This window comes from Engystomops pustulosus, chromosome 2 (genome assembly GCF_040894005.1).
Source record: "Engystomops pustulosus chromosome 2, aEngPut4.maternal, whole genome shotgun sequence".
Classification (NCBI taxonomy): domain Eukaryota; kingdom Metazoa; phylum Chordata; class Amphibia; order Anura; family Leptodactylidae; genus Engystomops; species Engystomops pustulosus.
In genome coordinates, this window is record NC_092412.1 from 248,137,823 (window position 1) to 248,165,011 (window position 27,189).

Consider the following 27,189-nt stretch of genomic DNA (forward strand, 5'->3'; position numbering starts at 1 on the left):
GGTTATTCCAATTATGTAATAACTTTATTTAATAAAATATTTTATATATTATCTAGAATTGAAAAAATAAATTATTCAATATATTATTCAAACTTTATTAGAGTCACGTGACTCTGAGGCTCTCGGGTCCTTTTTATGGAGGACCTGAATGTCTTTCATATTGGACTGGTCTCATCATTTACATTGGCCAGGAGTGTAGCCATAGGGTCTGCGGAGGTAGTAATTACATATGGACCTAAGGGGCTTAAAGGGAACCTGTCACCAGGAGACCCATTTTTAGCACTCCCCCAGTCCCCACAGAGCATAGTACATACACTGCCAAAGTGTTTTTGTTTAAAAAATAGGTTTTACAGAAAAAAAGATATGTTATATTGTACCTTTCATTAGCATCTGCTGTGTGACTAGGCAGTTGCCAAATGGGAGGGGCTGGAAAGGAGCAGTTCCCCCCCACCCTTGGGAAACATGTGACCTTTTCAAATATATGAATAACTCCCCTCACTCGGGATTGGCTGTAGAGGAGCAGGGGGCGTCGCTAAGCCCAGTGATGGGTGTTTTCATATATTTGAAAAGGTCACATGGAGTAGCTGTTTCCCAAGGGTGGGGGGGAACTGCTCCTTTCCAGCCCCTCCCAATAGGCAACTGCCTAGTCACACAGCAGATGCTAATGAAAGGTACAATATAACATATCTTTTTTCTGTAAAACCTATTTTTTATACAAAAACACTTTGGCAGCATATGTACTATGCTCTGTGGGGACTGGGGGAGTGCTAAAAATGGGTTTCCTGGTGACAGGTTCCCTTTAAAGGTCTCTCTGCCACATAGGAAGTCAGCAGTATTATAAATGGCCTCGTCACAGATTGTCCATTGGGTCCCGAAAGCTTTGAGCAATTTTTATGGACCAATGGATGAACCTATAACATCTCGTTTGAAAGCGGCCATCTTGAATTTTAATGGAAAACGAAAAAATCTGCTCATATTAAAAAAAAAAAATATCCAAAAAATAAAAAAAAACTATCTTTGAATAAAATAAAAGTGATCTACATGGACCAAACCACTTCTTTGGAGACTTTATTCCGGGAAATTATCCCAGATCACAGAACCCCATAGAGGAAGTTTAGTATCACCGGCCTCACAGTTTGGCCCTCAGGGGCCCTTATTGTTGCTTTTATGTCATCTGGTCTATGGCTTTATTTAGTTTCCTCGGTGAAGAAGTATTGAGATACTTGATATAGCTGCCGGTCTGGTAAAATGAAGAATAACGTACATGGAAATTCTCTATATTCCATCAGATGTAGATGAGGAAAGAAAAATATTTTCTATAATTTCAAAAAATTAGAAGGAAGAAGTAATTTTTTTTTTTTTTTTTTGCATCATCTTATTCCTAGAATTTCGGAGCCTACATTAATGACACATCTATGTACATGAAGTCATTCCTTTGTACATGCTGGGTTTATTAACAAGTTCTACCTATCATATATAAGGCATATGTACAATGTACCGATGAACGGAGGGATTTCCTGGCCGTGAGCTGATGTTTTTGTCTTACTGGGAGGATCCAAGATCCCTTTCGAAATCTCGAGAAAATCGAGAACCGCTAACACCTGTCGTTGCTGCTTAAAATGACTCGTCTGTGAACCCCAAACATAAGAGCATGTGCATTAGATTTAGCAATTCTCTGTAATTGGACAAGGTTGTCCTGACCGGTGGTTGTGGTGACCATCTCTCCTCTTGTCTAGGACAGGACAAGACCACAACTGAGAGGGTGTAGACCACAACCGCGGTGTGTAGACCTTAAATATTAGAGACCACCCATGTAATGGCTTTAGACCTTTGACTCGTTCTCTATGTTGGCCACATCTCCGTTCCTCTCTGTCTGATCTTCTTGGTTCTTCTCTTCGTTTTCGTTGACCAGTTCCGGATGTTGGTTGAGTTTGCTGGACACCGACCAGCTGAGTGGCATTTCTGCCCTGCTGATGATCTCGGCCAGTTCTTTGGCGCTGCAGGACGGCGTGTTGGTCTCGTAGGTGTCGTGAAAGCTGTTGTAGTCCACTTCATAGAAGCCGTCTTCTAGGGTCAGGACGGGCGTGAATCGATGGCCCCACATGATTTCCGAAGTGACGTAAGAGCTTCGGGCTTGACAAGTCATGCCTATGGAGATAAATATGAATAAAGTAAAATAATTTGGCTTAACATGAATGAATGGGTTGTTAATTTAAAAAAAAACTTTTGCAAATATATCTATAACAGTTAGTCTGTTCATTTAAAACTGCAGAAAGTGTTAATGTGTATGTAGTTAGTAGCAGCAGGACTGTGAAATATGGATTCTGCAAGTGCCCCAGGCGGGTGTCATCCCACTTAGCTCTCTGTAGACAGTATTAGGTGTTGGCCCAGAGATCTGTTTAATCAAACCTCTCTTTATTATCTAAGTAGCAGCAGGACTGTGAAATGGATTTATATATTCCAGGATTGTAGCTTCTCCAAGTGCACTGGAGGTAGTGTCCCCCACACTGCTGTGCTCTTAGCTCTCTGTAAACAGTTTTAGGTATTGGTCAGGGAGATCTGTGACATCAAACTTTTAGGTGTGGTCTTAGTAGCAGCAGGACTTTGAAATGTGGATTTATATTCCAGGATTGTAGCTTCTCCTGCACTGGGCTATGTCCTGATACTGTTGTGCTTTGGGAATTGAGCTATTCAATAGACCCGCAACTTTACTTTGGCTGATGACTGTATCCAACCAGATGTCTGCAATAGCTTTTAATCCAAGTACAGGGGAGGTCAATACAAAGGGCTAAGAGCACCGCAGTGTAAGGACACGCCCCTAGTGCACTTGGAATAAGTACAAAACTACCGTATATTCCGGCGTATAAGACGACCTGGTGTATAAGACGACCCCCCTACTTTCCTGTTTAAAATATAGAGTTTAAGATATATTCGCCGTATAAGACTACCCCTTTTCCAACGCATACAAAACACCGGTAAAAATAAAAAAAAAACAGATTTGAATTTAACATGGTCCTTTTTTAATTTAAATTCTTATGACATGCAGGTATATAGCAGGAAAACTGTCACTCATAAACATAAGGCATACAACAACAACATTACCATCGTCCATTTTACTGTAAATGTTACCATACTGTACCTTAAATTTTTATTTTATGAAATATTCCATGCCATGTACTCAGAAGCGGGAAAAAAATTCCAAATGCAATGAAAATGGTGAAAAAATGCATTTTCGCCATTTTCTTGTGGGCTTGGATATTACGTCTTTCACTGAGCGCCCCAAATGACATGTCTACTTTATTCTTTGGGTCGGTACGATTAAGGGGTTGTATAGGTTTTATAATGTTTTCATACATTTACAAAAATGAAAACCTCCTGTACAAAAATAATTTTTTTTGATTTTGCCAACTTCTGGCGCTAATAACTTTTTTATACTTTGGTGTACGGAGCTGTGGGTGGTGTCATTTTTTGCGAAATTTGATAATATTTTCAATGATATCATTTTTAGGACTGTACGACCTTTTGATCACTTTTTATAGATTTTTTTATGTTTTTCAAAATGGCAAAAAAGTGCCATTACGGGGTTAAACGCATTGAAAAACCGTTATTATATTTTGATAGATCGGACATTTTCGGACGCGTCGATACCTAATGTATTTATGATTTTTACTGTTTATTTATATTTATGTCAGTTCTAGGGAAAGGGGGGTGATTTGAAATTTTAGGGTTTTTTATTATAATTTTTTTTTTAAACTTTTTTTTAATTTTTATTTATACTATTTTTCAGACTCCCTAGGGTACTTTAACCCTAGGTTGTCTGATCGATCCTACCATATATACAGTATGGCAGTATATGGGGATTTTCCTCATTCATTAGGGGTTAAAACGGAAGACCCGAGGCTACCATGGAGACGGATCGCTCCCGATGACGTAACGGGGAGCGGCGATCCCAGGTAAGATGGCGGCGCCCACGCAGACTTACCGGCTATGGAGAGGGCTCAGCCCGTGAGCCCTCTCCATGCAGCGCTAGCCGACCGCCGCCGTGAATACACGGCGGGCGCTCGGGATTACCGGCGTATAAGACGACCCCAGAGAAGACAGAAGATTTTTCTGTCTTCAAAAGTCGTCTTATACGCCGGAATATACGGTATATATAAATATAAATCCGTTTTCACTATCCAGTAGAAAATTCTATGAGATTTATTTCAGCTGCCAAGAGGAGTGATTGTCCCCGCTACTGAATTTGACACGGGCCACCGCGAGTGCAGTACCAGGCACAGCCACCGCTGTATGATTGGCGCTGCACCTGGGTAGATCCTTCATGCAGCTGTTCAGTAGGAGCCCCTAAGGCGCATCAATATTAAACTTCATAAATCTGTGTCTCTCTCCAGGACATGTTGATACTGATGCAGATCATTTATAATAAAATCCTGCAATTAAATGCAATAAATCAAGAAACATAAAACATAATGAAAAAAAATGGATGTTCTCTCCTGAAAACCTGATCACTTATTCATTTGAGTTCGGTATAATTAAAATATATACATCATGTCTATTAGAATTATTCTCACCCACGTCAAAGAATGAAAATCAATGTGTACAAAATCACATTCAGCAATAGTCAATTATCCCACTTATAATTTTCTGCTGAATCCGTCTTGCTAGAACAAGACAGACCAGACTCACACTGGTATCATATTACATAGAGGTCTATAGAGAGGGGAGGGATTGAGCAGGAGCTGAGTCAGAGAGGCAAAGCCCCGGAGGCTGCAAGTGCTAGTAAGAAGTTGCTATCTCACCCCAAGTGCTTTATTCACATCGGAATCTGTGAGTGCTTCTCCTTACTGTGTGCAGTGTATGGGAGACATCATTGCAGCCAGTCTCCAGTCACCAAATCTGAGATATATATGAGAATTAGAGATAGAACCCCCAGTGGGGAAAACTGCTAAAATATCTCAGGTGTGAACCCAAATTCTCTGCTGCCTGAGGTGAGCTATAGAACGGCGCCCCATACACCCCATCCAGTATAAATATATCCAGTAGAAGTGGGTTCTCCATGCAGTGCCACCGATGCTGAGTTTTTATTTTAAGTGGCAGGTCCAGTTTTGTAGCAGATAACTGCACCCCTGATGCTGCCCCCATCCTACTGCAAGTGCAGCCGCCTGAGGCAAGTGGCTCAACACTCCTCGTGGCTGGTGCACCCCTGGTTGTACTAGTGCACACTCAACCAGTGATTTATGCAGATCCAGTTGGTGACATTTGGATTCCATTTTTTGGGTGCCCTGGAGCTTAGTCATTTGGCTTTGCTCCAGTGAATATATTATTCTTCCGATCTCGGTTCTGCATTATCACGGTTCAGTCTCTGGCCCACACAGTAGATGTTGGTGGCTCCAGCCATCATTCTGCAGTCACTTTCCTATCAGACACTTCAGGTCTTGTGTCTATGGAGGGAGAGTAAAGCGGTCAGTAGTGCACTGATGGGGCTGTTTCTTATTTTGTGACCTTTGGGCCTATTCCCCATCCCCTTGTTGGTAGTAATGCAGAGCAGAGCGTGCACGGATAACCACTCCCTAAAAGCAGAGGGGCTGAGGACCATCTCTCGGGCCACTGGGTCGTTCCTCTATGGTAATAATCTTACCTTGTAATCCCACAGGTGTTAGGTATTTGCAGAGAGAGAAGTGTAATCAGACCTCTGTGTATGATGTTGGATTCTGTATATGGATTTATATGCCAGGATTGTAGTTTATCCATATGTCCTCACACTGCTGTGCTCTGCTCTCTGTGCATTGAATTCTTCACACATTTTCCATAATTCCCTTTCCTATCCTAAACCACCAGGGGTTTTACCACAAATCCCTTCAGGAAACTGAGCCCACTCCATCGTCTGTTGATGGAGCTGATGCTGGACCTGTTGATGGAGCCGGACCTGTTGATGGAGCTGATGCTGGACCTGTTGATGGAGCCGGACCTGTTAATGGAGCTGATGCTGGACCTGTTGATGGAGCTGAACCTGTTGATGGAGCTGATGCTGGACCTGTTGATGGAGCCGGACCTGTTGATGGAGCTGATGCTGGACCTGTTGATGGAGCTGGACCTGTTGATGGAGCTGATGCTGGACCTGTTGAAGGAACCGGTGCTGGACACATACACTCCCATCTTCGCCGATCAATAGAACCTACATCGTTACGGTACTACTAATTATAAGAGCAGAGCACAGCACTGAATGCTCTGAGCTCCTGTGCAGCGTCTCTGTGGCATCATGGGATGATGACGGCCAAGAAGCCGGAGAAGAAGGCAGAGCACAAGGATGTCATGGGGCATGTAAAAGGTTAACAATACCCCAGTACCCAGCAGGAGCGCCTCTTCCTGGCTACAATCCAGTACCCAACTATCTACACTTGGTCAGGCAATGGGCTGGCTCCAGGCTGGTATTAATGGTCCGGGAAAGCCCAAAAACTTCCGGCTCTCCGTCCTCTGTAATGTATCTGGCAGCTTATAGCAAATGGCTGGGACCCCCCAGCAACATGAGGACTCCACACCCTAAAAGCAGCAGTGGCCCGACATTACTAGAGGGGAGAGCTGATGGTTTTTAGGTTTTCCTAGCCATATAATACCAGCCTGCAGCCGGATCAGTACTGAACCATCTATAGAGCACCATGGACTTTTCCATTGCTATTGGATGAGATCTTTATGTTAAATTCCTAAAATTCCTTCTGTGCCGTGTGTTGGAGAAGTTTCTCTTCTTACTGTATATTAAGCCAGGCGTCATCAACCCACATCGGCCTGGACCACCAAGGACCTTGCCTTTAACCCTTTCACCTCTTTGGCACTGTCGCCCATAGGACCTTCTCTTTGGACATGTGCACCTGGTGGTGAGCGAGCCAGAGTTCTCTATTTTGCTGCAGCGTTGCCCTTGTCCATAACTTGTTGCCCTTTTTTTTTTAGTGAACCCCCAATTAAAGGGGCGGAATTACATTGCCGCTAGTAACACAAAATGGGGTACATTTACTAAGGGTCCATCGGACGCATTTCCATCGGGTTTCCCGAATTTTTTCGTTTTACCCTGAATTGCCCCGGGTTTTTTGGCGCGCACGATCGGATTGTGGCGCATCGGCTTTCATGTGGCACAAATCGGGTGGGTGGGGGGATTGTGACCGTCAAACAACCCGACAGATTTGGACAAACCACGGAATTTTAAAATGAAATTGTGTGTTGCAAGACATTGCACTTACATGCACCGGGAAGAAGAAGGTGAACTCCGGGGACCTGAGCGGGGAAGCGACACATGCAGGAAATTGGACGCACGATCTTAGTGAATCGCGGCCGCTCCGAATCCTTGTCAGACATTATGGATCGGCGGCGTCAACGGGACGGGTAAGTAAATGTGTCCCAAAGTGTGTCAGACATATGTCAAAGTAACCTCCAGCCCCACCAAGGTGATGACGGAAGTATTTCTGCATGAGACCCGGGATGGAGTTTCTGAAGGCAGAAAATATCCCATTAACCATCAGTTCTAGGAACGTTTCATATATTCCCAGAAATTGCGGGTTATTATGTAGGAATCGTCTCCTAGCGCTCCCCTCCCAGTCACATCAGATTGATGGCGCCCCCCGGTACTTATCACCGTATCGGCCCATTAGCAGGTTTTGACGTCTTTTCATCCTGATAATTTGCTATGGAGATCGATAACGTTCCTCCCGTTCCATCTCGGGAAAGGTTTTTTATTCAGACGCCGCCTGAGGCAGGTTAACACGTAGCATTCATCATCCCTGTTTAATATAATAAGCACATATGTTATTACACTGCGGATCCGTCAGCTCCCGTGATGTCTTATTAGAAGAATTTACCGTCCTGATAACAAATCGATCTTAAATGCAGACGCTTGCGGAACGAGACATGTTCTGGAGTTTATAGGACGATAACATCATGTGGACAATTATTTATGCCCCCATTAGTGCGAGATCACTGACGGAATGCAGAAAGATACAATGTAACAATCACCATTAAGGGGATGGTGCAGAAACAGCGCCACCACTGGCAACAGGATATGCTTGGTATTGCATCTCCATAGAGCTCAACAGCAGTTCTAGACATAACCTCTAGAGAAGGGGGGCGCTATTTCTGGAAGAAAACAATCATGTTTTTATAAAACCCCAGTGTAACCCTTTACAAAAACTACCAACCAATCATATAAACTTATGATTGGATGGGGCATTTTATAAGCTTCTCAGTAATGAATTTCTTGTTTCTCAGTTATTTATAGCCTTAGAGAAAAATCTTTTTTGGTTTTTGGACATTTTATGCAAATTTTTCTTGGTGCAGAGCTTTATTGGCTACTGCACCTGTTTTATTGTCTATATAAGGCCAAGCTCCAGCCAGCACTGCCCCTATACACAATGACTGACACTAAGCATGGCAACAGCAGTCATAGCTCCGCCCCTAGTGCACTATGAAGCTCATTTACATAAGGATAAAAACATACTTTTCTATAAAACGATAGAACACTAGCTCGGTATGAGTAGAAATCTTATACAGTGATGTATACAATTTATGTGTACAATTTCCCCATCAAAGATGTAGATTACCGGTCAACAGGTGCAGAGGATTGGTCGAGATCTCAGGGGTGGAGCTTTGGGGAAACATAATAACCTCCCCTGACGATTTTTTCTGCTGCTATGTATAGTGCAGAGATCAAAACCACATCTTGCCCTGGTTCTCTAGGAGGTCCCAACTGTATGTATATGTGTATGTATGTATGTATGTATATGTATGTATATGTGTATATATGTATGTATATGTGAATGTATGCATATGTGTATGCATGTATATGTATGTATATGTGTATATATGTATGTATATGTGAATGTATGTATATGTGAATATGTGTATATATGTATGTATATGTGTATGTATATGTGTATATATGTATGTATATGTGTATATATGTATGTATATGTGAATGTATGCATATGTGTATGCATGTATATGTATGTATATGTGTATATATGTATGTATATGTGAATGTATGTATATGTATGTATATGTGAATATGTGTATATATGTATGTATATGTGTATGTATGTATATCAGTATATATGTATGCATATGTATGTATATGTGTATGTATGTATATGTATGTATATGTGTATGTATGTATATGTGTGTGTATGTATGTATATGTGTATGAATTTATATGTGAATGCGGGAAGTTTGGAGGAGCTTTCTGGCATTTAAGGAACAGAGCTTAAAAGGAACCTGTCACAACTAAAATACAATCTGCCTTAGGCAGGGTATGAAACTTACCTATATACTTATATAAAAAAATCACCAACAAATTCATATGCAAATGTGCCAGAGATGAGACCCTTTTAGAGTCACTTAAGACACCCCTATATCATGATCTATATAAAGATCTCCAAATAGAGATCCAATAATTACCTGTATTTCCAGGTCTATAAAGCAGTTTTTAAAAATGACACCAGAACCATGGTTCATGGTCCTACAGAGATCTGAGATCTCAAGCGATGCTCCACTGGCAGAAAATTTACACTCCTCAGTTCATTTGAATATAAGTTTAAAGGTATTTTTTGATTGATAAATGGATAATTTTTAGGATAAGAGGAATACTAGAATTTAGATTACTTGGTGGTGCTGTCAGTTTAGTGGTGTAGCTGCTGATGACAGGTTCTCTTTATATGTCCCAATCCTGGGAATGTAATCATTCATACATATGAGGACAACACTCGTTTTATTCTGCATCGTAGGTGGGAGCTACACTGTGAATTTTTTATGTATAGAAAAAGTTTTCTAGTCTGAAATAACTTTCATTTACGGCAGGAGTGAAGTAAATTTAGGAAATCTTCCAGATCTCAGCTCCTCGGCGATAAAACACAAGAATAATGAAGAGAAATGTAAAAATAACATGAAATGTCCATTTACTGTAGAAAAAAATGGCACCAGTCCCGCTGTAAGCAACTACCCTGCATACGGCTAATTAACTCTCACTCTGCTGTACTGACACGGCGGGGAAAATGCTGACTCGGCGGGGAGAGAATTTACCCATCTTCATAGAACATTCTAGATCTTTATGACATCACTGACGGAGACGCTTAGAGTTGCGGTACAGATTCGGGAATATTCAGAATTAGCCCTCGGCGTTACTATGAAGTGAATGTCAAGTGTTGTGGTGAGCAGCGGCTTCATGTCACCCACTATGTCATATCTGATACCTAGAAATCCGAGACTCCATCACATATCAGCAAATTTTATCTGGGAAGTTTTTATATCATCTTACACATGGCTGACGGCCAAAATATGCAAGTCCTTGTCAAGCACAGTGACAAACCTGCCTAAGGGGTCTAATACCTGTTGCACATGGAGCAAACTCCTTCTCCTCACACAGCCAGCACCCCATGTCCTCCTGCTCCTAACATGGTCAGAACCCATATGTCCTCCTTCTTACAGAGCCTTTACCCCCACGTCCTCCTGCTCCTCACACAGCCAGCATCCCATGACCCCCAGCTTCTCACACAGCTAGACCCCCCATGTCCTCCTGCTCCTCACACAGCCAGATCTCCATGTCCTCCTGCTCCTCACACAGCCAGCCCCCATGTCCTCCTGCTCCTCACACAGGCAGCATGCCATGTCCTTCTGCTCCTCACACAGGCAGCACCTCATGTTCTCCTGCTCCTCACACAGCCAGCATCCCATGTCCTCCTGCAGCTCACACTGCTGGACCTGCTTGTCCTCCTGCTCCTTACACAGCCAGCACCCTATGTCCTCCTGCTCCTCAAACAGCCAGCACCCCATGTCCTCCTGCTCCTCAAACAGCCAGCACCCCGTGTCCTCCTGCTCCTCACACAGCCAAACCCCATGTTCTCTTGCTCCTCACACAGCCATCCCTCCATGTCCTCCTACTCCTCACATAGCCAGCACCCCATGTTCTCCTGGTCCTCACACAGCCAGCACCCTATGTCCCTCTGGTCATCACTCAGCCAGCCCCCTATGTCCTCCTGCTTTTCACACAGCCAGCACCCCATGTCCTCCTTCTCCTCACATAGCCAGCACCCCATGTCCTCCTGCTCCTCACACAGCCAGCACCTCATGTCCTCCTGCTCCTCACACAGATAGCCCCCATGTCCTCCTGCTCCTCACACAGCGAGGACTCCATGTGCTCCTGCTCCTCACACGGACAGCACCCATGTCCTCCTGCTCCTCACACAGACAGCATCCCATGTCCTCCTGCTCCTCACACAGCCAGCACCTCATGTTCTCCTGCTCCTCACACAGCCAGCATCCCATGTCCTCCTACTGCTCACACAGCCAGACCTACTTGTCCTCCTGCTCCTCACACAGCCAGCACCCCATGTCCTCCTGCTCCTCACACAGTTAACCCCAATGTCCTCCTGCTCCTCACACAGCCATCCCTCCATGTCCTCCTACTCCTCACATAGCCAGCACCCCATGTTCTCCTGTTCCTCACACAGCCAGCACCCTATGTCCTCCTGCTCCTCACACAGCCAGCTCCCATGTCCTCCTGCTCCTCACACAGCCAGATCTCCATGTCCTCCTGCTCCTCACACAGCCAGCATCCCATGACCCCCAGCTTCTCACACAGCTAGACCCCCATGTCCTCCTGCTCCTCACACAGCCAGCACCCATGTCCTTCTGCTCTTTACACAGCCAGACCTCTATGTCCCTCTGGTCCTCACACAGCTAGAACCTTATGTCTCCCCGCTCTTCAAACAGCCAGCACCCCACGTCCTCCTCACACAGCCAGCACCACTTTTCCTCCTGACCCTCACACAGCCAGCTGCTCCTCACACAGCCAGCACCCCATGTCCTTCTGCTCCTCACACAACCAGCACCTCCATGTCCCCCTGCTCCTCACACAGCCAGCACCTCCATGTCCCCCTGCTCCTCACACAGCCAGCACCTCCATGTCGTCCTTCTCCCCACACAGCCAGCACCCCATGTCCTCCTGCTCCTCACACAGCCAGCACCTCCATGTTCTCCTGCTCCTCACACAGCCAGCACCTCCATGTCCTCCTCTTCCTCACACAGCCAGCACCCCATGTCCTCTTGCTCCTCACACAGCCAGCACCCCATGTCCTCTTGCTCCTCACACAGCCAGCACCCCATGTCCTCCTGCTCCTCACACAGCCAGCACCCCATGTCCTCCTGCTCCTCACACAGCCTGTACTCCTATTGCTTTGTAGAGTTTGTCTCCTTTATTTAGAACGACAGGACTTTTTCCAGACACCCTCCTCCATTTCCTAGTTAAGTGTGATGGACATATGTCATCATTACCACATTAGCTATGTAACTGCATCTACCAGCTCCTTCCTCCTTTGATATGAATGGCAACAACCATCTGGTGACATAGATTTTATAGCTTGGTAGAGCGCAGAGGAAAGTGTCATTTACCAGCTCAGATCCATGAAAAATAACTTAAAATTTTACACAAATATGATTTAAGATGACAATATCGGTCTATATTCCTGTTTGTACTGTACTGGGAGGGCACTAGAGCAAGTACTTATGTGCCGATATTAGTACGATGGTATATGGGGGAAAGTCCAGCATAGTCTATGGTTGAATAGCAGTAATTTGTGGTTGGAATTGCCTCCTCCAAATAGTTATCATGTAATATTATGTCCCTGCCTGTACTGTACTGGAAGGGCAAGAGAGAGTGAGTATAGCTGTGCTGATATCAGGACTATATGGAGGAAAGTCCTGCATAGTTCATAGCTGATTATCAGTAATATGTAGGGGAATTCGAACAAATATAAAGGCCCCTCCAACCACCACCACATAGCTGCCATCATACACTGGGGCACATTTACTTACCCGTCCCATTGACGCCGCCAATCCGGAATGTCCGACGAGGATTCGGGTCTGCATGTGTCGCTTCCCCGCTGAGGTCCCCCGGAGTTCACCTTCTTCTTCCTGGTGCATGTAAGTGCTGATCTTGCGACACAATTTGGTTTTTAAATTCTGTAGTTTGTGCGAATCAGTCGGGTTGCCGAAAACCCGGGGCAATTCAGGGTAAATCTGAAAAAAATTGCGAAACCCGACGAAAATGCGGTGTTCGGACCTTTAGTAAATGTGCCCCAATGTTTTCCTCTCAGACCAGTACTGTACTGGGAGGGCACTAGAAAGGGAATAGTAGATTAGCAATAATTTGCGGCAGAATCTGCCAAGAAATTTTAACCTTCATCACATAGGAATTATTTTCCTGCCTGCACTGTACTGGGAGGGCACTAGAGAGGGGGTAAGGTTGTGCTGATATCAGAACATTACAAAGAAGAAGAGTCTTCCATAAAAGCAGTAATGTGGGGGAGGGGAGGAATCCTCACCACATAATAATTATTATAATACAATACTGGGTTATTTTACTGCCTGTACCGTACTGGGAGGGCACTAGAGAGGGAGTAAAGTTGTGCTAATATTAGGATTATATGGAGTAATGAATAAATATAGACTCCAGACTGTAAAATAACTTCACAAATCAGTAAAATTTGTTGCAAAATCGAACTAGACCCCCTGAGTACAGATCTCTCATCAGACCACTTAAATACACACAAATCTATAGAAATATGTATTTCCTCACTGTAACTTCAGGACCTGCAGGCAGTTAATGACATCAGCAAAGGTCCTGCACTCCACTAGGAAAGAGCTCTGGAAACGGTTTCTTTAAACTCTTTTCAATAAATCTCTTCCATTAGACACGTCTCTGCATGTAGATGACTTTTGCCTCCTTTATAGCTCCAGCAGGATGAGTAATAATCTTCTGCTGCAGCTCCTCCTATTCAGCTGAGCTCAGAAATGTAAATAAGGAAGCGCAGAGAGTCCGCACACAGCACGAATGTAAGTATCAGTACTGCTGAATCACTTGATGAACATTCAGAGATTATTCAAAGTAAAGGCATATGGGCAACTTATGCAAAAGACTGGCCAACCTATAGCAATATAAGAAATGCTTAAGCTGCACACAGATATATATGATGTATAGTAAAGGTGCACAGTGCAGGCACAAGCCTTCGCCTTCATAAATAACAAACCTTGAACAAACAGGCAGAAGGCAGATGCTGCCGAATAATTTAGTGTCCGCAAAATGTTATCACTTAATCTGTGCCGATCTGAACAAGTTCTCCACAAGCCACAGGGAAAATCAATATCCCGGAGCTCCAGGGAGCAGCGAGCAGGGGATGTGATTATAAGTGACTGGTGGAGGGATCCGGCCTGGGGTCTGCGGCGCCTGTTACCGCACATAATAACACCCCATCTCTATAAAGTACATTCCAGCATGGACTTCTATAAAGGCTTATAATAAACTGAGAAAAATAGATTTATACTGTAGGATTGTAGCTTCTCCAAGTGCACTGGGGCGTGTCTTACACTGCTGTGCTCTAAGCTGCCTGCATTAAAGGGGTATTCCTCCCACGAAGACAAGTTTCTTATATGTACTCAGGATAACAAAACAACATATTCTCTAATTCACTGTTATTAACAAAAATACAGCATTTCACAGATATAATTCCAACCTGTCTCTATCAGTCCTGCTGTACACAATTTCAGTTGCTCTGGGACCCAACCGTAAATCTTCTGACTTGAGGGTCTGGGAGGACACATTGCTCTCCAGTCTGAGGCTGCACTGAGCTGCTCTCTGCCTCTAGCCCCCAATCCTGCATTTCAGGACGAGCTCACACACACACACAGACTTCCTGCTGGCAGCAATTATAGAAAGGCACACAAAGCCTGCTGAGAAGAAGGAATACTAAAGCAGGGTCCTTTCTCCTGTAGAGTATAAGCTCTTATGGGCAGGGTCCTCTCTCCTGTAGAGTGTAAGCTCTTATGGGCAGGGTCCTTTCTCCTGTAGAGTATAAGCTCTTATGGGCAGGGTCCTCTCTCCTGTAGAGTGTAAGCTGTTATGGGCAGGGTCCTCTCTCCTGTAGAGTGTAAGCTGTTATGGGCAGGGTCCTCTCTCCTGTAGAGTGTAAGCTCTTATGAGCAGGGCCCACTCTCGTGTAGAGTATAAGCTCTTATGGGCAGGGTCCTCTCTCCTGTAGAGTATAAGCTCTTATGGGCAGGGTCCTCTCTCCTGTAGAGTATAAGCTCTTATGGGCAGGGTCCTCTCTCCTGTAGAGTATAAGCTCTTATGGGCAGGGTCCTCTCTCCTGTAGAGTATAAGCTCTTATGGGCAGGCTCCTCTCTCATGTAGAGTATAAGCTCTTATGGGCAGGGTCCTCTCTCCTGTAGAGTGTAAGCTCTTATGGGCCGGGTCCTCTCTCCTGCAGGGTGTAAGCTCTTATGGACAGGGTCCTCTCCCCTGTAGAGTGTAAGCTGTTATGGGCAGGGTCCTTTCTCCTGTAGAGTATAAGCTCTTATGGGCAGGGTCCTTTCTCCTGTAGAGTATAAGCTATTATGGGCAGTGTCCTCTGTCCTGTAGAGTGTAAGCTCTTATGGGCTGGGTCCTCTGTCCTGTAGAGTGTAAGCTCTTATGGGTAGGGTCCTCTCTCATGTAGACTGTGAGCTCTTATGGGCAGGGTCCTCTGTCCTGTAGAGTATAAGCTCTTATGGGCAGGGTCCTCTGTCCTGTAGAGTGTAAGCTCTTATGGGTAGGGTCCTCTCTCCTGTAGAGAGTAAGCTCTTATGGGCCGGGTCCTCTGTCCTGTAGAGTGTAAGCTCTTATGGGTAGGGTCCTCTCTCATGTAGACTGTGAGCTCTTATGGGCAGGGTCCTCTGTCCTGTAGAGTATAAGCTCTTATGGGCAGGGTCCTCTGTCCTGTAGAGTGTAAGCTCTTATGGGTAGGGTCCTCTCTCATGTAGACTGTGAGCTCTTATGGGCAGGGTCCTCTGTCCTGTAGAGTATAAGCTCTTATGGGCAGGGTCCTCTGTCCTGTAGAGTGTAAGCTCTTATGGGCAGGGTCCTCTCTCCTGTAGACTGTGAGCTCTTATGGGCAGGGTCCTCTCTCCTGTAGAGTATAAGCCCTTATGGGCAGGGTCCTCTCAACTGTAAAGTTTAAGCTTTTATGGGCAGTGTCCTCTCCCTGGTAGAGTGTTAGCTCTTATGGTCAGGGGCCTCTCTACTGTAAAGTTTAAGCTTTTATGGGCAGGGTCCTCTCCCTGGTAGAGTGTAAGCTGTTATGGGCAGGGTCCTCTCTCCTGTAGAGTGTAAGCTCTTATGGGCAGGGTCCTCTCTCCTGTAGAGTGTAAGCTCTTATGGTCAGGGTCCTCTCTCCTGTAGAGTGTAAGCTCTTGTGGGCAGGGTCCTCTCCCCTGTAGAGTGTAAGCTCTTATGGTCAGGGGCCTCTCTACTGTAGAGTGTGAGCTCTTATGGTCAGGGTCCTCTCTCCTGTAGAGTGTAAGCTCTTATGGGCAGGGTCCTGTCTCCTGTAGAGTGTGAGCTCTTGTGGGCAGGGTCCTCTCTACTGTAGAGTGTAAGCTCTTATGGGCAGTGTCCTCTCTCCTGTAGAGTGTAAGCTCTTATGGGCAGTGTCCTCTCTCCTGTAGAGTGTAAGCTCTTATGGGCAGGGTCCTCTCTCCTGTAGAGTGTAAGCTCTTATGGGTAGGGTCCTCTCTCCTGTAGAGTGTAAGCTGTTATGGGCAGTGTCCTCTCTCCTGTAGAGTGTAAGCTGTTATGGGCAGTGTCCTCTCCCCTGTAGAGTGTAAGCTCTTATGGGCAGGGTCCTCTCTACTGTAGAGTGTAAACTCTTATGGTCAGGGGCCTCTCTACTGTAGAGTGTAAGCTCTTATGGTCAGGGGCCTCTCTACTGTAAAGTTTAAGCTTTTATGGGCAGTGTCCTCTCCCTGGTAAAGTGTAAGCTCTTATGGGCAGGGTCCTCTCTCCTGTAGAGTGTAAGCTCTTATGGGCAGGGTCCTCTCTCCTGTAGAGTGTAAGCTCTTATGGGCAGTGTCCTCTCTCCTGTAGAGTGTAAGCTCTTATGGGCAGGGTCCTGTCTCCTGTAGAGTGTAAGCTCTTGGGGGCAGGGTCCTCTCCCCTGTAGAGTGTAAGCTCTTATGGGCAGGGTCCTCTCTACTGTAGAGTGTAAGCTCTTATGGGCAGGGTCCTGTCTCCTGTAGAGTGTGAGCTCTTGTGGGCAGGGTCCTCTCTACTGTAGAGTGTAAGCTTTTATGGGCAGTGTCCTCTCCCTGGTAGAGTGTTAGCTCTTATGGTCAGGGGCCTCTCTACTGTAAAGTTTAAGCTTTTATGGGCAGGGTCCTCTCCCTGGTAGAGTGTAAGCTGTTATGGGCAGGGTCCTCTCTCCTGTAGAGTGTAAGCTCTTATGGGCAGGGTCCTCTCTCCTGTAGAGTGTAAGCTCTTATGGTCAGGGTCCTCTCTCCTGTAGAGTGTAAGCTCTTGTGGGCAGGGTCCTCTCCCCTGTAGAGTGTAAGCTCTTATGGTCAGGGGCCTCTCTACTGTAGAGTGTGAGCTCTTATGGTCAGGGTCCTCTCTCCTGTAGAGTGTAAGCTCTTATGGGCAGGGTCCTGTCTCCTGTAGAGTGTGAGCTCTTGTGGGCAGGGTCCTCTCTACTGTAGAGTGTAAGCTCTTATGGGCAGTGTCCTCTCTCCTGTAGAGTGTAAGCTCTTATGGGCAGTGTCCTCTCTCCTGTAGAGTGTAAGCTCTTATGGGCAGGGTCCTCTCTCCTGTAGAGTGTAAGCTCTTATGGGTAGGGTCCTCTCTCCTGTAGAGTGTAAGCTGTTATGGGCAGTGTCCTCTCTCCTGTAGAGTGTAAGCTGTTATGGGCAGTGTCCTCTCCCCTGTAGAGTGTAAGCTCTTATGGGCAGGGTCCTCTCTACTGTAGAGTGTAAACTCTTATGGTCAGGGGCCTCTCTACTGTAGAGTGTAAGCTCTTATGGTCAGGGGCCTCTCTACTGTAAAGTTTAAGCTTTTATGGGCAGTGTCCTCTCCCTGGTAAAGTGTAAGCTCTTATGGCAGTGATGGCGAACCTTTTAGAGGCCGAGTGCCCAAACTACAACAAAAACCCGCTTATTTATCGCAAAGTGCCAACACAGAAATTTAATTTGTGATTTATACTCCCTTCTCTGTCACAGTTTTCATTGATACCAGCACCCTGAGGCACCAATAAAGCAGAAAATAGTCCCAGGTAGCTCTGTCACTTTAATATAGCTCTGTGCACAGCAAGTCCTTGGCTGTCTGGGACTGCAGGAAGATACCTGGAGTCCTCTCTGGTGATGGCCTGAGTGCCCACAGAAAGGGCTCTGAGTGCCACCTCTGGCACCAGTGCCATAGGTTAGCCATCACTGTCTTATGGGCAGGGTCCTCTCTCCTGTAGAGTGTAAGCTCTTATGGGCAGGGTCCTCTCTCCTGTAGAGTGTAAGCTCTTATGGGCAGTGTCCTCTCTCCTGTAGAGTGTAAGCTCTTATGGGCAGGGTCCTGTCTCCTGTAGAGTGTAAGCTCTTGGGGGCAGGGTCCTCTCCCCTGTAGAGTGTAAGCTCTTATGGGCAGGGTCCTCTCTACTGTAGAGTGTAAGCTCTTATGGGCAGGGTCCTGTCTCCTGTAGAGTGTGAGCTCTTGTGGGCAGGGTCCTCTCTACTGTAGAGTGTAAGCTCTTATGGGCAGGGTCCTCTCCTCTGTAGAGTGTAAGCTCTTATGGGTAGGGTCCTCTCTCCTGTAGAGTGTAAGCTGTTATGGGCAGTGTCCTCTCTCCTGTAGAGTGTAAGCTGTTATGGGCAGTGTCCTCTCCCCTGTAGAGTGTAAGCTCTTATGGGCAGGGTCCTCTCTACTGTAGAGTGTAAACTCTTATGGTCAGGGGCCTCTCTACTGTAGAGTGTAAGCTCTTATGGTCAGGGGCCTCTCTACTGTAAAGTTTAAGCTTTTATGGGCAGTGTCCTCTCCCTGGTAAAGTGTAAGCTCTTATGGGCAGGGTCCTCTCTCCTGTAGAGTGTAAGCTCTTATGGGCAGGGTCCTGTCTCCTGTAGAGTGTAAGCTCTTGTGGGCAGGGTCCTCTCCCCTGTAGAGTGTAAGCTCTTATGGGCAGGGTCCTCTCTACTGTAGAGTGTAAACTCTTATGGTCAGGGGCCTGTCTACTGTAGAGTGTAAGCTCTTATGGGCAGGGTCCTCTCTCCTGTAGAGTGTAAGCTCTTATGGGCAGTGTCCTCTCTCCTGTAGAGTGTAAGCTCTTATGGGCAGGGTCCTGTCTCCTGTAGAGTGTAAGCTCTTGTGGGCAGGGTCCTCTCCCCTGTAGAGTGTAAGCTCTTATGTGCAGGGTCCTCTCTACTGTAAAGTTTAAGCTTCTATGGGCAGTGTCCACTCCGTGGTAGATTGTAAGCTCTTATGGGCAGGGACCTCTCTACTGTAGAGTGTAAGCTCTTATGGGCAGGGTCCTCTCCCCTGTAGAGTATAAGCTCTTATGGGCAGTGTCCCCTCTCCTGTAGAGTGTAAGATCTTATAGTAGGGACCTCTCTCCTGTAGAGTTATGGGCAGGGACCTCTCTCCTGTAGAGTGTAAGCTCTTATGGTCAGGGTCCTCTCCCCTGTAGAGTGTAAGCTCTTATGGGCAGAGTCCCCTATCCTGTAGAGTGTAAGCTCTTATGGGAGGGACCTCTCTCCTGTAGAGTGTAAGCTCTTATGGGCAGTATCCTCTCTCCTGTAGAGTTCAAGCTTTTATGGGCAGGGTCCTCTCTCCTGTAGAGTGTAAGCTCATATGGTCAGGGTCCTCTTCTGTGGATTGTAAGCTCTTATGGGCAGGGTTCTCTTTCCTGTAGAGTGTAAGCTCTTATGGGGAGGATCCTCTCTCCTGTAGAGTGTAAGCTCATATGGCCAGGGTCCTCTTCTGTAGATTGTAAGCTCTTATGGGCAGGGTTCTCTCTCCTGTAGAGTATAAGCTCTTATGGGCCGGGTCCTCTCTCCTGTAGAGTGTAAGCTCTTATGGGTAGGGTCCTCTCTCCTGTAGAGTGTAAGATCTTATGGGCAGGATCCTCTCTTCTGTAGAGTTTAAGCTCTTATGGGCAGGGTCCTCTCTCCTGTAGAGTGTAAGCTCTTATGGGCAGTGTCCTCTCTCCTGTAGAGTGTAAGCTCTTATGGTCAGAGTCCCCTTTCCTGTAGAGTGTAAGCTCTTATGGGAGGGACCTCTCTTCTCTAGAGTGTAAGCTCTTATGGGCAGGGTCCCCTCTCCTGTAGAGTGTAAGCTCTTATGGGTAGGGTCCTTTCTTCTGTAAAGTGTAAACTCTTATGGGCAGGATCCTCTCTCCTGTAGAGTGTAAGCTCATATGGTCAGGGTCCTCTTCTATAGATTGTAAGCTCTTATGGGCAGGGTCCTCTCTCCTGTAGAGTGTAAGCTCTTATGGGCAGGGTCCTCTCTCCTGTAGAGTGTAAGCTCTTATGAGCAGGGCCCACTCTAGTGTAGAGTGTAAGCTCTTATGGGCAGGGTCCTCTCTCCTGTAGAGTGTAAGCTCTTTTGAGCAGGGCCCACTCTCATGTATAGTGTAAGCTCTTATGGGCAGGGACCTGTCTCCTGTAGAGTGTAAGCTCCTATGGGTAGGGTCCTCTCTCCTGTAGAGTGTAAGCTCTTATGGGCCGGGTCATCTCTGCTGTAGGGTGTAAGCTCTTATGGGCAGGGTCCTCTGTCCTGTAGAGTGTAAGCTGTTATGGGCAGGGTCCTCTGTCCTGTAGAGTGTAAGCTTTTATGGGTAGGATCCTCTCTTATGTAGACTGTGAGCTCTTATGGGCAGGGTCCTCTGTCCTGTAGAGTATAAGCTCTTATGGGCAGGGTCCTCTGTCCTGTAGAGTGTAAGCTCTTATGGGTAGGGTCCTCTCTCCTGTAGACTGTGAGCTCTTATGGGCAGGGTCCTCTGTCCTGTAGAGTGTAAGCTCTTATGGGTAGGGTCCTCTCTCCTGTAGACTGTGAGCTCTTATGGGCAGGGTCCTCTCTACTGTAAAGTTTAAGCTTTTATGGGCAGGGTCCTCTCCCCTGTAGAGTGTTAGCTCTTATGGTCAGGGGCCTCTCTACTGTAAAGTGTAAGCTCTTATGGGCAGTGTCCTCTCCCTGGTAAAGTGTAAGCTCTTATGGGCAGGGTCCTCTCTCTTGTAGAGTGTAAGCTCTTATGTGCAGGGTCCTCTCTCCTGTAGAGTGTAAGCTCTTATGGGCAGTGTCCTCTCTCCTGTAGAGTTTAAGCTTTTATGGGCAGGGTCCTCTCTCCTGTAGAGTGTAAGCTCTTATGGGCAGGGTCCCCTCTCCTGTAGAGTGTAAGCTGTTATGGGTAGGATCCTCTCTCCTGTAGAGTGTAAGCTCTTATGGGCAGGGTCCTCTCTCCTGTAGAGTGTAAGCTCTTATGGGCAGGGTCTTCTCTCCTGTAGAGTGTAAGCTCTTATGGGCAGTGTCCTCTCTCCTGTAGAGTGTAAGCTCTTATGGGCAGTGTCCTGTCTCCTGTAGAGTGTAAGCTCTTTTGGGCAGGGTCCTCTCTCCTGTAGAGTGTAAGCTCTTGTGGGCAGGGTCCTCACTTCTGTAGAGTGTAAGCTCTTATGGACAGGGTCCTCTCTCCAGTAGAGTGTAAGCTCTTGTGGGCAGGGTCCTCTGTCCTGTAGAGTGTAAGCTCTTATGGGTAGGGTCCTCTGTCCTGTAGAGTGTAAGCTCTTATGGGTAGGGTCCTCTCTCCTGTAGACTGTGAGCTCTTATGGGCAGGGTCCTCTCTACTGTAAAGTTTAAGCTTTTATGGGCAGTGTCCTCTCCCTGGTAAAGTGTAAGCTCTTATGGGCAGGGTCCTGTCTCCTGTAGAGTGTGAGCTCTTGTGGGCAGGGTCCTCTTCCCTGTAGAGTGTAAGCTCTTATGGGCAGGGTCCTCTCTACTGTAGAGTGTAAGCTCTTGTGGGCAGGGTCCTCTCCCCTGTAGAGTGTAAGCTCTTATGGGCAGGGTCCCCTCTTCTGTAGAGTGTAAGCTCTTATAGACAGGGTCCTCTCTCCTGTAGAGTGTAAGCTCTTGTGGGCAGGGTCCTCTCCCCTGTAGAGTGTAAGCTCTTATGGGCAGGGTTCTCTCTCCTGTAGAGTGTAAGCTCTTATGGGTAGGGTCCTCTCTCCTGTAGAGTGTAAGCTCTTATGGACAGGGTCCTCTCTCCTGTAGAGTGTAAGCTCTTGTGGGCAGGGTCCTCTCCCCTGTAGAGTGTAAGCTGTTATGGGCAGGGTCCTCTCTCCTGTAGAGTGTAAGCTCTTATGGGCAGGGTCCTGTCTCCTTTAGAGTGTAAGCTCTTATGGGCAGGGTTCTCTCTCCTGTAGAGTGTAAGCTCTTATGGGCAGGGTCCTCTCTCCTTTAGAGTGTAAGCTCTTATGGGCAGGGTCCTCTCTACTGTAGAGTGTAAGCTCTTGTGGGCAGGGTCCTCTCTCCTGTAGAGTGTAAGCTCTTATGGGCGGGTCCTCTCCCCTGTAGAGTGTAAGCTCTTATGGGCAGGGTCCTCTCCCCTGTAGAGTGTAAGCTCTTGTGGGCAGGGTCCTCTCCTCTGTAGAGTGTAAGCTCTTATGGGCAGGGTCCTCTCCCCTTTAGAGTGTAAGCTCTTGTGGGCAGGGTCCTCTCCCCTGTAGAGTGTAAGCTCTTGTGGGCAGGGTCCTCTCCCCTGTAGAGTGTAAGCTCTTATGGGCAGGGTCCTCTCCCCTGTAGAGTGTAAGCTCTTATGGGCAGGGACCAATCTCCTGTAGAGTGTAAGCTCTTATGGGCAGTGTCCTCTCTCCTGTAGAGTGTAAGCTCTTATGGTCAGAGTCCCCTTTCCTGTAGAGTGTAAGCTCTTATGGGAGGGACCTCTCTTCTCTAGAGTGTAAGCTCTTATGGGCAGGGTCCTCTCTCCTGTAGAGTGTAAGCTCTTATGGGCAGGGTCCCCTCTCCTGTAGAGTGTAAGCTCTTATGGGCAGGATCCTCTCTCCTGTAGAGTGTAAGCTCATATGGTCAGGGTCCTCTTCTATAGATTGTAAGCTCTTATGGGCAGGGTCCTCTCTCCTGTAGAGTGTAAGCTCTTATGGGCAGGGTCCTCTCTCCTGTAGAGTATAAGCTCTTATGAGCAGGGCCCACTCTAGTGTAGAGTGTAAGCTCTTATGGGCAGGGTCCTCTCTCCTGTAGAGTGTAAGCTCTTTTGAGCAGGGCCCACTCTCATGTATAGTGTAAGCTCTTATGGGCAGGGACCTGTCTCCTGTAGAGTGTAAGCTCCTATGGGTAGGGTCCTCTCTCCTGTAGAGTGTAAGCTCTTATGGGCCGGGTCATCTCTGCTGTAGGGTGTAAGCTCTTATGGGCAGGGTCCTCTGTCCTGTAGAGTGTAAGCTGTTATGGGCAGGGTCCTCTGTCCTGTAGAGTGTAAGCTTTTATGGGTAGGATCCTCTCTTATGTAGACTGTGAGCTCTTATGGGCAGGGTCCTCTGTCCTGTAGAGTATAAGCTCTTATGGGCAGGGTCCTCTGTCCTGTAGAGTGTAAGCTCTTATGGGTAGGGTCCTCTCTCCTGTAGACTGTGAGCTCTTATGGGCAGGGTCCTCTCTACTGTAAAGTTTAAGCTTTTATGGGCAGGGTCCTCTCCCCTGTAGAGTGTTAGCTCTTATGGTCAGGGGCCTCTCTACTGTAAAGTGTAAGCTCTTATGGGCAGTGTCCTCTCCCTGGTAAAGTGTAAGCTCTTATGGGCAGGGTCCTCTCTCTTGTAGAGTGTAAGCTCTTATGTGCAGGGTCCTCTCTCCTGTAGAGTGTAAGCTCTTATGGGCAGTGTCCTCTCTCCTGTAGAGTTTAAGCTTTTATGGGCAGGGTCCTCTCTCCTGTAGAGTGTAAGCTCTTATGGGCAGGGTCCCCTCTCCTGTAGAGTGTAAGCTGTTATGGGTAGGATCCTCTCTCCTGTAGAGTGTAAGCTCTTATGGGCAGGGTCCTCTCTCCTGTAGAGTGTAAGCTCTTATGGGCAGGGTCTTCTCTCCTGTAGAGTGTAAGCTCTTATGGGCAGTGTCCTCTCTCCTGTAGAGTGTAAGCTCTTATGGGCAGTGTCCTGTCTCCTGTAGAGTGTAAGCTCTTTTGGGCAGGGTCCTCTCTCCTGTAGAGTGTAAGCTCTTGTGGGCAGGGTCCTCACTTCTGTAGAGTGCAAGCTCTTATGGACAGGGTCCTCTCTCCAGTAGAGTGTAAGCTCTTGTGGGCAGGGTCCTCTGTCCTGTAGAGTGTAAGCTCTTATGGGTAGGGTCCTCTGTCCTGTAGAGTGTAAGCTCTTATGGGTAGGGTCCTCTCTCCTGTAGACTGTGAGCTCTTATGGGCAGGGTCCTCTCTACTGTAAAGTTTAAGCTTTTATGGGCAGTGTCCTCTCCCTGGTAAAGTGTAAGCTCTTATGGGCAGGGTCCTGTCTCCTGTAGAGTGTGAGCTCTTGTGGGCAGGGTCCTCTTCCCTGTAGAGTGTAAGCTCTTATGGGCAGGGTCCTCTCTACTGTAGAGTGTAAGCTCTTGTGGGCAGGGTCCTCTCCCCTGTAGAGTGTAAGCTCTTATGGGCAGGGTCCCCTCTTCTGTAGAGTGTAAGCTCTTATAGACAGGGTCCTCTCTCCTGTAGAGTGTAAGCTCTTGTGGGCAGGGTCCTCTCCCCTGTAGAGTGTAAGCTCTTATGGGCAGGGTTCTCTCTCCTGTAGAGTGTAAGCTCTTATGGGTAGGGTCCTCTCTCCTGTAGAGTGTAAGCTCTTATGGACAGGGTCCTCTCTCCTGTAGAGTGTAAGCTCTTGTGGGCAGGGTCCTCTCCCCTGTAGAGTGTAAGCTGTTATGGGCAGGGTCCTCTCTCCTGTAGAGTGTAAGCTCTTATGGGCAGGGTCCTGTCTCCTTTAGAGTGTAAGCTCTTATGGGCAGGGTTCTCTCTCCTGTAGTGTAAGCTCTTATGGGCAGGGTCCTCTCTCCTTTAGAGTGTAAGCTCTTATGGGCAGGGTCCTCTCTACTGTAGAGTGTAAGCTCTTGTGGGCAGGGTCCTCTCTCCTGTAGAGTGTAAGCTCTTATGGGCAGGGTCCTCTCCCCTGTAGAGTGTAAGCTCTTATGGGCAGGGTCCTCTCCCCTGTAGAGTGTAAGCTCTTGTGGGCAGGGTCCTCTCCCCTGTAGAGTGTAAGCTCTTATGGGCAGGGTCCTCTCCCCTTTAGAGTGTAAGCTCTTGTGGGCAGGGTCCTCTCCCCTGTAGAGTGTAAGCTCTTGTGGGCAGGGTCCTCTCCCCTGTAGAGTGTAAGCTCTTATGGGCAGGGTCCTCTCCCCTGTAGAGTGTAAGCTCTTATGGGCAGGGACCAATCTCCTGTAGAGTGTAAGCTCTTATGGGCAGTGTCCTCTCTCCTGTAGAGTGTAAGCTCTTATGGTCAGAGTCCCCTTTCCTGTAGAGTGTAAGCTCTTATGGGAGGGACCTCTCTTCTCTAGAGTGTAAGCTCTTATGGGCAGGGTCCCCTCTCCTGTAGAGTGTAAGCTCTTATGGGTAGGGTCCTCTCTTCTGTAAAGTGTAAACTCTTATGGGCAGGATCCTCTCTCCTGTAGAGTGTAAGCTCATATGGTCAGGGTCCTCTTCTATAGATTGTAAGCTCTTATGGGCAGGGTCCTCTCTCCTGTAGAGTGTAAGCTCTTATGGGCAGGGTCCTCTCTCCTGTAGAGTGTAAGCTCTTCTGAGCAGGGCCCACTCTAGTGTAGAGTGTAAGCTCTTATGGGCAGGGTCCTCTCTCCTGTAGAGTGTAAGCTCTTTTGAGCAGGGCCCACTCTCATGTAGAGTGTAAGCTCTTATGGGCAGGGACCTGTCTCCTGTAGAGTGTAAGCTCCTATGGGTAGGGTCCTCTCTCCTGTAGAGTGTAAGCTCTTATGGGCAGGGTCCTCTCCCCTGTAGAGTGTAAGCTGTTATGGGCAGGGTCCTCTGTCCTGTAGAGTGTAAGCTTTTATGGGTAGGATCCTCTCTCATGTAGACTGTGAGCTCTTATGGGCAGGGTCCTCTGTCCTGTAGAGTATAAGCTCTTATGGGCAGGGTCCTCTGTCCTGTAGAGTGTAAGCTCTTATGGGTAGGGTCCTCTCTCCTGTAGACTGTGAGCTCTTATGGGCAGGGTCCTCTGTCCTGTAGAGTGTAAGCTCTTATGGGTAGGGTCCTCTCTCCTGTAGACTGTGAGCTCTTATGGGCAGGGTCCTCTCTACTGTAAAGTTTAAGCTTTTATGGGCAGTGTCCTCTCCCTGGTAGAGTGTTAGCTCTTATGGTCAGGGGCCTCTCTACTGTAAAGTGTAAGCTCTTATGGGCAGTGTCCTCTCCCTGGTAAAGTGTAAGCTCTTATGGGCAGGGTCCTCTCTCTTGTAGAGTGTAAGCTCTTATGTGCAGGGTCCTCTCTCCTGTAGAGTGTAAGCTCTTATGGGCAGTGTCCTCTCTCCTGTAGAGTTTAAGCTTTTATGGGCAGGGTCCTCTCTCCTGTAGAGTGTAAGCTCTTATGGGCAGGGTCCCCTCTCCTGTAGAGTGTAAGCTCTTATGGGTAGGATCCTCTCTCCTGTAGAGTGTAAGCTCTTATGGGCAGGGACCTCTCTCCTGTAGAGAGTAAGCTCTTATGGGCAGGGTCTTCTCTCCTGTAGAGTGTAAGCTCTTATGGGCACTGTCCTCTCTCCTGTAGAGTGTAAGCTCTTATGGGCAGTGTCCTGTCTCCTGTAGAGTGTAAGCTCTTTTGGGCAGGGTCCTCTCTCCTGTAGAGTGTAAGCTCTTGTGGGCAGGGTCCGCTCTCCTGCAGAATGTAAGCTCTTATGGGCAGGGTCCTCACTTCTGTAGAGTGTAAGCTCTTATGGGCAGGGTCCGCTCTCCTGTAGAGTGTAAGCTCTTATGGGCAGGGACCTCTCTCCTGTAGAGTGTAAGCTGTTATGGGCAGGGTCCTCTGTCCTGTAGAGTGTAAGCTCTTATGGGCAGGGTCCTCTGTCCTGTAGAGTGTAAGCTCTTATGGGCAGGGTCCTCTGTCCTGTAGAGTGTAAGCTCTTATGGGTAGGGTCCTCTCTACTGTAAAGTTTAAGCTTTAATGGGCAGTGTCCTCTCTACTGTAAAGTTTAAGCTTTAATGGGCAGTGTCCTCTCCCTGGTAAAGTGTAAGCTCTTATGGGCAGGGTCCTGTCTCCTGTAGAGTGTGAGCTCTTGTGGGCAGGGTCCTCTCCCCTGTAGAGTGTAAGCTCTTATGGGCAGGGTCCTCTCTACTGTAGAGTGTAAGCTCTTGTGGGCAGGGTCCTCTCCCCTGTAGAGTGTAAGCTCTTATGGGCAGGGTC

General features: G+C 47.3%; 1 protein-coding gene across 2 annotated transcripts in view; it reads right to left on the reverse strand.

Annotated features, from left to right (window-relative positions):
* Positions 1-759: 759 nt before the first annotated feature.
* The window catches only part of KCNJ6 (potassium inwardly rectifying channel subfamily J member 6), a 195,006-nt gene continuing 168,576 nt past the window's right edge, over positions 760-27,189 (reverse strand). Inside the window, exon 3 of one of the 2 annotated variants that reach the window (XM_072138757.1) lies at positions 760-2,148. In XM_072138757.1, coding sequence (XP_071994858.1) covers positions 1,823-2,148 — 326 coding nt within the window. In that variant the 3' untranslated portion in view covers positions 760-1,822. The remainder of the gene's footprint in view (positions 2,149-27,189) is intronic. The other variant, XM_072138756.1, reaches the window with a different exon arrangement.